The 15776-nt window shown below is 48.3% G+C and overlaps 1 protein-coding gene across 1 annotated transcript in view; it reads left to right on the forward strand.

Annotated features, from left to right (window-relative positions):
- Notch2 (notch receptor 2) overlaps positions 1 to 15776 on the forward strand; it is a 133488-nt gene that overhangs the window by 101192 nt on the left and 16520 nt on the right. Inside the window, exons 18-23 of the mRNA NM_024358.2 lie at positions 3960 to 4188; positions 4969 to 5170; positions 6799 to 6952; positions 7226 to 7410; positions 8805 to 8937; positions 14655 to 14891. Of these exons, the coding sequence (NP_077334.2) occupies positions 3960 to 4188; positions 4969 to 5170; positions 6799 to 6952; positions 7226 to 7410; positions 8805 to 8937; positions 14655 to 14891 (1140 nt within the window). The remainder of the gene's footprint in view (positions 1 to 3959; positions 4189 to 4968; positions 5171 to 6798; positions 6953 to 7225; positions 7411 to 8804; positions 8938 to 14654; positions 14892 to 15776) is intronic.

The raw sequence follows: 15776 nt of genomic DNA on the forward strand, positions 1-15776 counted from the left end.
GCTTTGCAGTTTAGACTTTTGGATTATTTTTACCAGTGCTATTTATTGTTACTTGTTTGCGTTTCCAGTTTTTAGGTATTATAGATAAAAACGTTATGATAGGAGTGTAGATTAATGGTTTAATTCTCTGAAATAAACGCCTGTGTGTAGGATGAGCTGTGTAGTACCTGCAGTAACTACCGATAAATCACAACAGTATTTCCTAAGGTGCTTGTTCCACTTTTCATTCCCACCAGAATTACAACGCAGAAGCCTTACTCAGACTCCATGTCTACAAATACTTGATGCAGTCAGTGTTGAACTTTAGCTCCCACACTGTGCATGCATCTCACTGGTATAACCAGCCCTCCTGCCCACACTGCACTGCACCTCACTGGTATAACCAGCCCTCCTGCCCACACTGTGCATGCATCTCACTGGTATAACCAGCCCTCCTGCCAACACTATGCACTGCACCTCACTGGTATAACCAGCCCTCCTGCCAACACTATGCACTGCACCTCACTGGTATAACCAGCCCTCCTGCCCACACTGCACTGCATCTCACTGGTATAACCAGCCCTCCTGCCCACACTGCACTGCATCTCACTGGTATAACCAGCCCTCCTGCCCACACTGCACTGCATCTCACTGGTATAACCAGCCCTCCTGCCCACACTGTGCATGCATCTCACTGGTATAACCAGCCCTCCTGCCCACACTGTGCACTGCACCTCACTGGTATAACCAGCCCTCCTGCCCACACTGCACTGCATCTCACTGGTATAACCAGCCCTCCTGCCCACACTGCACTGCATCTCACTGGTATAACCAGCCCTCCTACCCACGCTGTGCATGCATCTCACTGGTATAACCAGCCCTCCTGCCCACACTGCACTGCATCTCACTGGTATAACCAGCCCTCCTGCCCACACTGTGCATGCATCTCACTGGTATAACCAGCCCTCTTGCCAACACTGTGCACTGCATCTCACTGGTATAATCCTCCTGATAATGGTGCTGCCACCTTTGCTCATGGTCTTTGTGCGCATGCCTGTGGTGGAATGTCTAATTAAGTCTTTTGCCCATTTGAAAACATGTTGGGTCATTTATCTTATTGTTTAGTTCATTGTATACTAGGTTTAAATCCACTGTGAGGTGTTTGCCCAAGGGCTGTTTCCAAGCACATTGTTTTCCCTTTGAAGGGAAAGATGACACCATGTTTGATTTTTTTTTTTTTTGGTAGTTTATGGTTCACATCTCTAAAGCCCCTGAGGTTTGCCTCTGATTCTTCAGAGTCATGTACCTTCTCTTTCTTCTTAAAAATGTTGTGCATAATGGGTGTATACTCCTTAAAGCAGCAAGATACGGACTCTTTATTATTAATTATCATCATTATCATCATCATCATTATTGCCATATTTTAAATCTTTTTTTAATTACTCTCTTTGAGTCTTTAACTTTTAATTATTTTAGTTTGGTTTGGATTGAGCTTTGGTAAAATATGTTTCAAAGATTCCATCTGTCTTAGCTAAGTTTCAGGGCTCTGATAAAACCTGTGACCAAAATCAATGTGGGGAGAGAAGGGTTTATTTCATCCTCCTAGTTACAGTCCATCCCTGTGGGGAGTCGGGGCAGGGACATGAAGTAGTGGCCATGGAGGCATGCTGCTTACCTGCTTGCTCCCCATGGCTTGCCCAGCCAGCCCTCCCCTCCTTCCCTCCCTCCCTCCCTCCTTCCCTTCCTTCCTCTCCCTCTTCCTTTCTTTCTTCCTTTCTTCCTTTCTTCCTTCCTTCCTTTTCCATAATAAGAATCCTTATCCCATGCTATTTATTATCTTTTTATTGATTCTTTGTGAGTTTCACACCATGTACTCCAATCCCACTCCTCTCTCCATCCCTTCATATTTACCCTGTTACCCCTGCAACCTCCTCCCCAAATTAACACACACACACACACACACACACACACACACACACACACCCACACCATATAAAAGATCTCCTCGTGGAAGCTGTAGTGTGTCACAGTGTCCCACAGTACATCCCCCATCCATATATCTTTACTTGCGTATGCTCAGTACAATGGTCTGGTTCGAGGTGTCTGGCTTCTGTGACACCATGGATATTGGATCCTCACCTGGACTCCTCCTGGTTGTCCTGATGTCGCTCAGTGTCATGGAGATCCTGCAGCTTTGAATCAGCAGAACTGGCCCTTTTTTGTATCCCTGCCACTCACAGATGATAGAGATTTTGGGGGAATTGGGGGTAGGCCAAGTGAGAGCCCTGGATTTGGGCCTGGGTGGTAGCTAAGCTGGTTAGCCTACAGGGTCTCCCTTACCCATATCACCAGGGCTAGTGCTTGAGCACTGCTTTGGCTGGGCCACCAGTGCCTCCCTCTGCAGGAGGTGGGATCACCTCTCCTGTTCTGCACTCAGCTCCACTGTGCTGCCCGTGCTTCCCCAAATGCTGCAGCCATTAAGGGGCAAGGCTAGCATGTCTGTTCTCATGCCCTCTGCCAGCTCTCCTGACTAACTGCAGGTGGCTGGGGACTTGGGGGCAGGGCGTCACACTCACGCTCACATCCTCAGGCTGGCTCACCTCCACTACCACCACCAGGATCAGCTCTGCTGTTCAGCCTGCTCTCTCAGAAACCAGGATCCACAGTGGGCTGGTGTCCTCCCACATTAACATTAATAAAAAAAACCCACCAACACAGACTTGCCTGCAGAAAAACCTGGTGGTGGCATTTTCTCACAGGGCTGTGGTTTGTGTTGAGTCAACAAAACAAGAAAGACCTGCGTGGCACTTTACCTAACTCTCCACTAATAAGTTATTTCCTGAATAGCTAGGACATGTATGCTCATTTTTCTTCTTGTATCTGCTAGTGATCATTTATTCCTTCTCTCTTGGAGAAGAATCTGTTTGGATAGAATTCATTTTCTCACTCTCATAGCTCAGGCTGCCCTGGGAGTCCTTGTGCAGCCCATGCTGGCCTCCAACTTAGGGCAGTTCTCGTGCCTCACCATTTAAATGCTGGGATTACAGTGTGAGCCACCAAGCCCGACTCTTTTCTTCTTGAACATATTGTGGGGTGTGTTAAATAACTCTCTGATAAAGTAGAGGCCACTTGACCTTTCAGTTCATTGCCTAAGTTTTCCTTTCATATTTGTGATGGTTTCTGCCATTGTAACTTAACCCCCTGCATGCCAGCAGCTACACCATGGTTTTCTTACTTTAATCCCTTTGGCATCAGACTGTGCGAGGCCCTGCTATTATTATAACTCAGAGCCGGTTGACGTTACTCAGACTTAAATAAAAGAATGAAGTGAGAGAGAGATACAGGAAGGTGATTGAATTGATTTATACAATGTTCTTGGAACAGACTGAATATATAACCTGCTTCCTCAGCCTCCACAAACATGTTTTGAAAATACTTGCTGCTCTTGCCCTTTTGCTGTCCCTCTGTCCTCTTACCCCTTCTCCCTCTCTTCCATTTCCCCTCCCCCTCTCTCTCCACAAGCGTATGCCCCACCTCTGCTCCTCTCTCTCTCTCTCTCTCTCTCTCTCTCTCTCTGCCTTTCTCTCTTTACTACCCTCTCAACTCCCCTCCCCATCCCCTGAATAAACTCTATTCTATGCTATAAAAAAAAGAAAATACTTGTCAATATTTCCAATATTGTATGTGTTAAGCTACATAATTGATTTACATATATGTAGAGGACCAATGAAAGTTTTATGACTATTAATGTTATAAAAGTGTTGATGTAGATTAGATTGATCTTGATTTTCAAACAGATAAAGAACATCTCAGGCGGGTGTTAATGGAATCCATTTTCCATGATAGGGTTCATGTCAGGGTAAATGTAAAGGGGTCAAATATGGAAGCCAGAATGTGCTTCTTCGGGGCGTGGCTTGGCCTGGGTCGTCTGCCTTCACAGTGCTGCTGTCCTGAGTCCCACTTCTTTTGTCATGACTCAGACCCCTGCCAGAACGGAGGCTCCTGTGTGGACAAAGTGAACACCTTCTCCTGCCTGTGCCTTCCTGGCTTCGTAGGGGACAAGTGCCAAACAGACATGAATGAATGTCTGAGCGAGCCCTGTAAGAATGGGGGGACCTGCTCTGACTACGTCAACAGCTACACCTGCACGTGCCCTGCGGGCTTCCATGGAGTCCACTGTGAAAACAACATCGATGAGTGCACTGAGAGGTGAGGGGGGTGGGGGGTAACATCACAGCAGCCCACAGGGAAGGGGAGGGGGTAACATCACAGCACAGGGAAGGGGGGGGGAGAGGAGGTAACAGCACAGCACAGCAGCTCATGGGGAAGGGGAGTAGAGAGACAACACAGCACAATGCTAGGATTGTAGGGCAGGGATGAGCTCCACTTGAGACCTATTCCACAGTCCTCTCTCATTGCTCAGTTTTTGAAAGACATGTAATTGGAAGGTCAAAGGTCAGAGGTTGAAAGGTTAGTGGGATAGACCATCACTTATTTCTTGCCGTGGAGCAGAAGAGCCATCGATCCCGTTCTGTTGTCCTGTCTCTTTGTCCCAGATGGAAGACCTCTCTTTCTTTGTCGATCTGTTACCACTGTCTAAGTAGTTTTTAGACAGTTTGTTTGATTTCTTCTTATTATTTCAGCAGTGTGTTTATTCTTTCATAAAGAAATCTAAAGTGAAAAGCTATTTAGGAATTTTCATGTAAGGGCATTTAATCTAATGATAAAATATATTATGGAAAACAACTCTTTAGGATTCTTGACAGCTCAGCCATTTAAATGCTCCTAAGTGGATATTGGAAAGGAAGTTGATGCTGTAATCTTTGACCCCCAGTCTAGTTTAGAAGACTTTAAAACTTACTGGGGGTAGGCATTGGCGTCTCGGAGGTGATTGTCTAGTCACATCCTAGATTTCAGCAGCCAGACTTTACAGCAGCAGCTCAGGGCCTCAGCTCGCATAGCTGATGCTGTCTCTCATTTGCTCCTCAGCTCCTGTTTCAATGGCGGCACGTGTGTTGATGGGATCAACTCTTTCTCTTGCTTATGCCCTGTGGGTTTCACTGGTCCCTTCTGCCTCCATGATATCAATGAGTGCAGCTCTAACCCGTGCCTGAATTCGGGAACGTGTGTTGATGGCCTGGGTACCTACCGATGCACCTGTCCCTTGGGCTACACTGGGAAAAACTGTCAGGTAATCAACTTCCCTCCTGCTCATCCAGCTCCCCACTGTAGCCGAGGGCTCTGTCTAGTTTCTAGGCAAGACGAACGTTTGAAAAGAGAGGACTGTGCGTCTCAGGTGGTCCCTGAGGTGAGTCTGAGCCACCTTCTTGAGAGCTAGAAGACTGCAGACTGGTGACAGCAGCAGTGTGGTGTGGGTGTTTGAGGAGGATGTGACTGATAGGGAGCTTGCTCTTCTCGCCTTCACATGCCTCCCACAGCCGGTGTGCAGGAAGAAAGGGTGTTAGCCTTTCACTGCTAACCTGAAAAAACAAAACAAGCAAAACAAAAAACCAGCAACAAAAACAGCTCAATAGGAGGTGTATTTGGGTTTGTGGATTTAGATTTTGGGCCTCGCTGGCTGCTTTTGTTTATGGGCCTGAGACCAGGGAAAGGGTCATAGTGCCAGAGCTGGTATAGGACTCTTCTCATGGTGGCCTGAAGCAGAGGAGGAGGAGAAGGGGCAGGGGAGGGAAGGGGAAAGACAGGGAAAAGAGAGGGGGGACAGAGACAGACAGATGAGGCAGGGAAAGCCAAGAACAAGATGCAGTCCCCCAATGTAACCAGTGATCCACTTTTCCAGCTGGCACCTCCTCTAGTTTTCAATATGACACCATCATTGAGAACCAAACCCTCAATACAGGAGCCTCCGAAGTCATTTCATATTCAAACACAGGACAGAACAATCAAAATAAAATCAGTAAATACCACGTATAGCCAACAGGGTAATAATGCTTTGCAGTGTTATAGCCATAGCAAAACTGTGTATCTTTAAATTCCAAATATATAAATATAAGTCTGTATGTAATCTTTTGATGGAAGGAGTCCTCATAGGAAACTAACTCTCAATTCATGGAGGAGAAACAGCCTCTGCCTGATTCCCAGAAACGATAGTTTCTGAACTTTCCAAGGTCACATACAAATGGTAATTTATGCTGCGTTACATCTTCTGTAAGAGGAACAACTCAGAGAGCTCACGAATAAGTGACTAGTTACAGAGTGCATTTGATGACAGTGGACCCAGAGGCAGCCACCTCCACATGAAGCAGCTTGGTGCTGTGCTCAAGACAGCATTCTCTGCCAGGCAGCCCAGCTGGTCTTGTCCTTCTCTCACTGACAATCTTTCAGCCAGCAACAGTCTGTCAGGAGTGTTATTTATGAGCTGGTGTTGAAAATAAGGTTTTGAATGGGATCGTTTCACCATCCTCCCATGGGCGGGGCTAGTCAAGGTACTTGTCGTCCTGCAGGGCTAACAGAGGAAGCATGGACCCAGACAGCAGCTACAGCCCTTGCCAGCCTTGCAAGGAGGCCATGTATGCTCACATAGTCATGTCTAACGCTCTGAGGATAATGCATACCGAGCCTCTGGTGTTGTTAGATTTCTGGGATAAGGGCTTTTAAAATGACACCAGCCAGACAAATGAGGCTATAAAAGTGACAGAGTGTGTCTAGGACAGTGTGCCCAGTGAAGGCGTATGGGAAGGCGTCCCTTTGTCTTTAAAGGCAGTCCTTTCCTTTGATGTCTTGTAACGCACTGTAACTTAGAGGCTTCACCTCTGAGATCCGGATTTTGACACATGTATGCCCTTGCCTCCGCTTCAGACCCTGGTGAACCTCTGCAGCCCCTCTCCATGTAAAAACAAAGGAACTTGTGCTCAGGAAAAGGCAAGGCCACGCTGCCTGTGTCCGCCTGGATGGGATGGCGCATACTGTGATGTGCTCAATGTGTCCTGTAAGGCGGCAGCCTTGCAGAAAGGTGAGCTCCACCCCTGACATCAGGTACTGACATACATGCTGTCCTAGGGACAAGGTTCTGAAGAAAGGCTAGAGAAAGTTGTCTGAAATGAAGTTAAGACAGATTTCAGAACTTGTTTATTTTTGAATGCAAGTCAGTTGCTGAGGGTCGAGGAAAACTAGACACAGATATAGAGACTCCAAGGAGAGCCACCAGCCAGGCTCTCTTGCATTTGGGTTGAACCTGCCGTGTGTCACGCTCTCTCTGATGCTTCTCCTTCACCTGGTGTCCCAGGAGTACCTGTTGAACACTTGTGCCAGCACTCGGGTATCTGTATCAATGCTGGCAACACGCATCACTGCCAGTGCCCCCTGGGCTACACGGGGAGCTACTGCGAGGAACAGCTTGACGAGTGTGCGTCCAATCCATGCCAGCATGGTGCCACCTGCAGTGACTTCATCGGAGGATACAGATGTGAGGTGAGAAGGCGGCCGAGCTCACAGAGCTCCCGAGAGATGGTGCCGGTGCTAAAAACACTGGTTACTGAGTTCAGCCGTTAGTGTCCTGCAGAGTATCAATGTCTACTGTCCTTATGGTAGTGTTTAGCAGTCAGCGTTTTTATTTTCAGCCATGCTTTCCCGGAGCTCTGGTAAGATGTCTTCATAGAGTCTGGACCACCCCTCCTTAACTGGCTGACTCTCTATGTTGGCATCTTCCAGGCTAACCTGTGCTTCCTGAAGAGCAGCACAGTTCCAGCCAATGAGTAATTCTCTCAGACCAAAAAAAAAGTGTCTCACCTGCTGTACCACAGCACCGTGTTCAGCCTTAAACATTACTGTGCGTAATGTTTAAGCATGCGTCTTTTGTCAATGCCTGGGCTGACAGAAGTTAGAGCCAGATGTTAACCAAATACCACACTGGGAACCTGAAACCCACCAGACCACCAAGCAACAACAGAAGACCTCTCTCCTGCTGCCTTCAGTTGTTTATCTCAGAGCAGGCCTGGTCTGTTAGTTCAAAAGCCTGCCGATGCTGCACTCAAACTTTTACACATCTGACTGTTTTTAAATGAGCAGAATTACAGCCGTTTAGTATTGCCTGCCTGGTGTAGCCCACAGAGTAACACGCAGTGAGTGTATCCTAGGTAAGATCAGCTCTGGAATCCAAGGAGTCTAAACTCCCTCGGGAGCTCGCTCATGGAAAGACTATTGTTGCTGGGTCATTAAATGTCACCACACACAGTTTTAAGCTCCCGCCGTGGTATCCCCTCTTTCAAAGTTTGCTTCTCCCTTTACTCTGTAGTCTTGTGCTGTGAAGGAAGGACTTCTCTGCAGGCACTGTTGGCATTGTGGCACCTAAATGAAACTTCCCCACAGTTGTCTTTTTCCTTATCAAGTCTTGTTTCTTCCAACTCCTCCTGTATCGTCCACTGCCCTCCAAGGCCCACCACCCCCATGGCCCACTGCCTTCAGCCTCCTCATTTGCCCCAATTGTGCAATGGGCGCAGGGTCTTTACTACTGCAAGCACGTACTGTTTGAGCCTCTGGCTGCTTATCACCTGTGAAGGGGTGCGCAGTACACAGATGAGGAAATCCTTACCCGAAAGTTTTACTTGGGGGTCTCATGGAAGTGGCCCTCAGAACCTACGTCCTCGCTCTCCTTTAAAGTGACTTTGGGGGCGCGGGGCTGGAAGAGTGATAGGTAAGCGCAACCCTGCACTAGGAAGTAGTGAAGAATGCCATGGTTACAGAGGGATGGGTTCTCAGTTGCTCAGTGGGGTGGAAAGCAAAGCCATGGTGACCTGACCTCTCACTGGGCCCCATGGTCCGTCTCCGGTAGTGACCGCGTTCTCCATGTCCTTCTCTCCTGGCAGTGTGTTCCAGGGTATCAGGGTGTCAACTGTGAGTATGAAGTGGACGAGTGCCAGAACCAGCCCTGTCAGAACGGAGGCACCTGCATCGACCTCGTGAACCATTTCAAGTGCTCGTGCCCACCAGGCACCCGGGGTATGCAGTCTGCTTCTCTCTCCCACCCAGGCCGCTCCCTCAGTTTCTCATCTGTTCTTAGTGCTGAAGCAATTTCCAAAAACTGAGACAATTTAGTGAAGACCAGCTTCATTGTAGCCACCTACCTCTTCACCCCCCACCTCCACCCCTAGTCTCCCGCCAGCTTCAGTTCAGGTTTGGTTGTTTCTTAGCTTATGTTCCAGGAAACAGAATGCAGGATGGACATAACCCCGACTAACAGGGTTTTTGGTGCTTCAAGTGAAAATGAACCAACAGCCTTAAAGAGCAAATTCGCATAGGCCTGCTTTTTAATTGTTTAAGTGAGCCAAGTCTTGTGTCCATAGAGCAAGGGAATCAATGGGATGTGTTTGGCTGCCGTCCCAGGAGGCTGCAGACAGAAGGCTGCACTCCTGCACCTGCACCCCTAGATTGTGGACAGCAGACCCATTAGTGTGCTCTGGGAATCGACAGTTGCTCCGACGTCCTGGAGAGAGCATGGCTTGTTAGGGACCTCTGGATCTGAAGGTTCTGTGTAGCCTGTGAGCAGGATGGCAAAGATAGCAGCAGTCATACATTTAGGCAGCAGTCCGTCAGAAGAGACCCTCAGAGAACGCTCTGTTCTCAGCCTTCCACGCCAGTGCATTTGGGTAACTTTTCTTCCTCGAGATAAAATTTGACTAAATTAAGACAGAAGAATACTCCATTAATAGTGCAGAATGAGTCTTGGGGAAGAGAGCTGAGGACCAGCCTGCAACTGTTTTAAAATTCTTTACATGGAAAGGAGGGTTGGTTCCTAGTCTAGAAATAGGAAATTCCATGGTAGAAAGAGTAGGACTCCGTTCCAGATGCTTACTAGTGTATTCACCCATCATTTACCCACCCACCTATCCATCCACCCACCCACCCACCCACCCACCCACCTATCCATCCATCTATCCATCCATCCATCCACCCACCCACCCATCCATCCACCCATCCACCCACCCATCCACCCATCCATCCATCCATCCATACATCCATCCATCCACCCACCCACCCATCCACCCACCCATCCACCCATCCACCCACCCACCCATCCATCCATCCATCCATCCATCCACCCACCCACCCGTCCATCCATCCACCCATCCATCCACCCACCCATCCATCCACCCACCCACCCGTCCATCCATCCATCCACCCATCCACCCACCCATCCATCCATCCATCCATCCATCCACCCACCCACCCGTCCATCCATCCATCCATCCATCCACCCACCCACCCATCCACCCACCCACCCATCCATCCATCCATCCACCCATCCATCCATCCATCCATCCACCCATCCACCCATCCATCCATCCACCCATCCATCCATCCACCCATCCATCCATCCATCCATCCACCCACCCACCCATCCATCCACCCACCCATCCATCCATCCATCCATCCATCCACCCACCCACCCATCCACCCACCCACCCATCCATCCATCCATCCACCCATCCATCCATCCATCCACCCATCCACCCATCCATCCATCCACCCATCCATCCATCCACCCACCCATCCATCCATCCATCCATCCATCCACCCACCCACCCACCCATCCATCCACCCATCCATCCATCCATCCACCCACCCATCCATCCACCCACCCACCCACCCACCCATCCACCCATCCACCCATCCATCCATCCATCCACCCATCCATCCACCCATCCATCCATCCATCCATCCATCCATCCACCCACCCACCCACCCACCCATCCACCCATCCACCCATCCATCCATCCATCCACCCATCCACCCATCCATCCATCCACCCATCCATCCATCCATCCACCCATCCATCCATCCATCCATCCATCCATCCATCCATCCACCCATCCATCCATCCATCCATCCACCCATCCATCCATCCATCCATCCACCCACCCACCCACCCACCCACCCATCTTTTGTGACAGGGCATTTTTGAGTAGTAGAGCTAAATTCATAAGGTAAGAACCAAATTGACTCTCTGTCTTCTCCTTTGGGAGGTTTATATCCATATCCTCCTCCCCACCATCTGTTCTCTTCTCTCCCCAGCTCCATCTCTGTCTCCCTCTCTCTTCTACTCTCTCCCTCTTCCCCTTTCCTTCATTCCTCATTCTTCTTCCTCTTCCCCTCTCCCTTTCTGCATCTCCCTCCCCTTCCTCTCCCTCCCTATCCCCACCTTCCTCTTTCCTTCTCCATCTGTTCCCATCCCTCTTCCCTTCTCTCCCCAGCCCATCTCTCTTTCCCCATCCCCTCTTCACATCTCTCCCTCTCCCCCATCTCTCCCTCCCTCTCTCCTTCTGTCCCCAGAATCCCAAGTCTCCTCAGCCTCAGATTCACTACAGGCATGTACTTCCGTGCCTGGGTAGTGAGGCCTTTAAACAGTGGTGTTGGTCAGGCGGCGACGACCCCGGTGGTAGCTAATGATATATCAATAATAATAATCACGTCTGGACGGCACAGCAGTGGTCTGTGGCTTTGTTTGCTGCTCTGGCGCTGACTCGCACAGGTGTTGGTTTGCTGCTTTTCTCTGTGCTTTTGGTCCGTAGCCTCCAGGGCCATCACAGGAAAGATGGAGAAAATGTACAGGGCTGTGCAGAGGCTTTCCCTCAGTGTGGAGGTGACGCATGTCACATCCCTAAAGGTGTGTGTCAGAGCCACTCACTAGTGTTCTTCCATAACCCGTGGAGGCCAAGAGCCTAGGAGACGGCATGGGTTTTGTACTGTACCACAGACGCATGCGGTCCCAGAGCGGAATGTCTCCTAAAACACTGAGGTTTTTGTCTTTTCTAAATCAATCAATCGGTCAGTCAATCTCTTTCTCTCTCCCCGATCCTTCTCCTCTTCTTCCTCCTCTTCCTCCTCCTTCTTTTCTTTGTTTGGTGATGGTGGTTGTTGTTGTTTTGAGACAGAATTTCTCTCTGTATCCCTGGCTGTTCTGGAACTCATTCTGTAGACAGGCTGGCCTCAAACTCAGGAATCTACCTGCTTCTGCCTCCAAAGTGCTGGGATTAAAGCCACGTGCCACTGCCTGGCCCCTAAATACTTGTTGGTGGCAGCTTAGAATGATAATGTAGTATATCTGTCTACCTGATGACTGTGTCTGAGCCAGCTCTTCAGATGTGTCTTCTCACTGACATTACACTGTGGTCTTCACTGAGGACTTCGCAGTTGGTCTTACTAATGGCCTCTCACGATACCTGGCTCTCCTTCACAGTTTCCGAGATGGCCTTTAATGGTCTGTTATAGACTGTGCTTCTCTTCCAGTCGTCCTACCTGAATGCTTGTTGGATTATACCTGTGTGCGTGATATTTCCAGGTACCTGAAACAGCGTATATTTGTTCTGACTTTTCCTCTCTGGCTACCCAGCCTGTCCATCTGTGACTGTCCCCAGAGACTCTGGAGCTCTCTCACAGCACAGTGAGAGCCATTCCAGTGCTTGTTGTCAGCACTATATTCCCAGGTGCTGCCTGCTGACACCTCCTGCTCGCCAGACGATAGGTCCCTGGAGCACTTCTGTCATCCTGCTGTTGTGTCAGGCTAAAAGAATGATGTGTGCCACTGATAGCTCGGTCCACTCGGAAGCTTTCTGTTTATTTTACTCATGACGCCAAATATCAAGTATCCTACGCGACTGGGAACACGGACTGGCTTTGTCTGCTTCCACCTCCTGGTTCCCAGTTTAATCTGTCAATAGTTAAGGTGATACGTGCATGTGGACAGGGATAAGTATGTCCACATGCACAGAAAGACATGCATAGAGATGCACTCCCAGTGAACGTGTGCACCCCAACAGTGCACTCCTCCTCTTCACGCACACTGCACACAGTCTCTTGTGTGTCTTTGGAGGATTGAAAAGGCTGTCTTTCAAAACTGCATTATGTGTGTAAGAGCCAAATACAAAGATAGTTTTTATTCCTTCCACTTTTAACTCTGAAGATGGATCAAAGGTGCTGTTTTTCTCTTGACCTTTTTACTTAATTGGAATGTTTTCATATCAAAATAGGGAACTTCTTCAGTATTTTCTCAAAGCTTCAGAATTCCCCTTTATGACAACATTATGTATTGTGCTTAGCTGGTCCTGTAGTGATAGACATTGGGTTTTTAAAGCACACATAGTGCATGTTATAGAATGCGTTTGCAGAAAGTCTGCCAGGCTGTCACACCGAGCTGTCACTTGAGTGACAGGACTGGCTGCGTTCCCTCAGGGGCCACCTTCCTCTCTGTGCAATTCGGCATCTAGCACATTTACAAGTTACTGTTTCCCTCTGAGATGTATCCCTCCTTCTTTCCCTGTTACACTGTCTATCCTTGCTGTGTGCAGAAGTCATTTGTCTTTGCTGCATGATGCGGGTATTTTCCCCATGTACACTGGTTGTAACCTTTCAGATGTCTTATTCTGAGGTCGGAATCTTTCGTTGATTTTTTTTTCATGCAGAATATTTCTAATCATGTTGAATTTATCCCTCCTTTTTATGGCTGCTTGCATCTGAGTGGTAGTCGGCTTTATCTAGACTCTGAAGTTGCCATGGAACTGGATGGTTGATGTTTTCTACCGTGACTTGAGATGGAACTTCCATCTCTTTCTAAGCTCCAGTGCACAGTTAGGTGCTGGTAGGAGCACCCTCGTTGTTGCTGTTGTCCTGTCCGGTCAATTCACGAGAAACTTTCAACCATGAAGGTCTCTTCTTTGTGCTCTCCTGGCTGTGATTTGGTTTTTCCAAACCATTTTTGAGTCAGTTTGCCATTAAAAAATACTGCTGATATCTTTTTGAGATCACATTACATTTATATATACTATAGTGAATATGCCTTTACCATGAAGAGTTGCGTAATCAGATACCGTTTGTTTCCATCTGTCCACGTCTCTGTCTGTCCTTCAGAGCACTTCCTGTGAGGCTGCACATGTGCTTCTGATGTGCTCGGTCATTTGCCTTCTGAAACTGCTAGTGATAGCGAGGAGCTTCTGTGTCTCCTTCCCTTTTATGTCGTCTCTCTCAAAGCATGCCAGCGGGTAAATGGTGAGGACACACAAGTGTTTTGTTTTTAACCTTTTCAAGTTATTTTCATGGCATAGTCATTGGTTTTATTGTTTCTAACCATGCTCACAGTTACCTTAACTAGATGGCTTCAATCTCCAATGTGTCCTTTAGCTGGAATAATCTTCAGATTCATAGCAGGATATTTCTTTCCACTCTGTTGTTGATGTTTTAAATAAAAAGAAATTAGTGTGCACCTATACTCTTTTAAAGGGAAAAAAGTCATTGTTTATAAAACATAAAATACTGTTGCCCAAAATCTAACCCCAACATAGTCTATGTAGTAACTAGGGAGTGTTCTTTTTTGAACTGTGTTCATATTTTGGTTGGAGTTGATAAATGGTGGAAAACTCACAGTGTCTCCTAAGCTTTGGCCCCCGTGCCCTTGAGATGGGACAGTTGTCCCTGCTGCTCTGGGTGGAATGAAGAACGAGTGGAGCCTCAGGTGTAACTTCCTCTTACGCTGCTCCTCAGAAAGCTGCTCGGACTGCATGCAGCTGGCATAGACTAAGCGCCTTTAGCCCAATTATAAAGGTCCCACTGTAGATTGAGGAATATAATCTAGAGAATCGTTAAAGACCACAAGGGCATTTATCTCTTGCTAGTGGTGGGTTCAGTAGATTTTTGTAATTCTGTGACTTTCTTCTCTCCCATAGGCCTGCTTTGTGAAGAGAACATTGATGACTGTGCTGGGGGCCCCCACTGCCTTAATGGTGGCCAGTGTGTGGACCGGATTGGAGGCTACAGTTGTCGCTGTTTGCCTGGCTTTGCTGGGGAGCGGTGTGAGGGGGACATCAATGAATGCCTGTCCAATCCTTGCAGCTCAGAGGGCAGCCTGGACTGCATTCAGCTCAAAAATAACTACCAGTGTGTCTGCCGCAGCGCCTTCACAGGTGAGAGCCTCTCGCCCTTTGCTAGTCTCATGTATAGGAGGCCTGAGTAAGCAAATCAAGATCTATATGGGAATGTCAGTAGCATTCGGCACACCCACACTGCAGTGACTGCAGTAGCATTCGGCACACCCACACTGAATGCTACAGAGATCACTGTACACTCTCAAACTCTTATGTGAAATACAAGACATTTATTTTCAGGAGCCATTTATCTGACCCTGTGTGCACCCACCACCCTGCCCCTTTTGACACCTGATGATGAATTACTTTGCAATGTCTGTGCCTGTCATCTTTCTAACTCTGGGAGGCCTGTTAGGACACTTCGAAGATCAGGTCCAAAAGGCAGCTGACGCGAACCGCAGGATAGCTGCAGTAGGCACAGTCCTCTTGCGTGGCTAAGACTTGGCTCTGCACCCAGCCTGTTCTTCACAGAGGTCATGAAGAGAGCCAAGTGCTGCCCCGGAACAGAAGCTCTCTCAGCCACCCAGTCACTTCCAGTGATTTTTGGAGCTAAAGTAGTTGCCAGTATGTAGATGTGACATGGTCTTGTGCTTTCTGGGACCTGCTTGGACTTTTATGCTGGGCGTGTCCTCACATGTTGGAAGCCTGGTAACTTCCAGTCTTGCTAACTGATAGTCTCCAGTGGGGACGCTGGTCCATGCTGAGCCCTATCCAGCCTGCCTGCCTTCCGTTATCTTTTCTCCCCCTCTTGCCTTCTCTTCAGTCTGAAATGTATGCTACCCTTTAAATGCTTGGAATTTTACAAAGAATGGAAGGGATTTCACAGTATGAAAGCTGCCTGGATACAGTAACCCCAAACAAGAAATTGTTCTTTCTAGCTGGTATGGCTCTTGGGGCAGAGTGGGCTCCTGTTTCTTTCATTGC

Source organism: Rattus norvegicus, chromosome 2 (genome assembly GCF_036323735.1).
Source record: "Rattus norvegicus strain BN/NHsdMcwi chromosome 2, GRCr8, whole genome shotgun sequence".
Taxonomy (NCBI): Eukaryota; Metazoa; Chordata; class Mammalia; order Rodentia; family Muridae; genus Rattus; species Rattus norvegicus.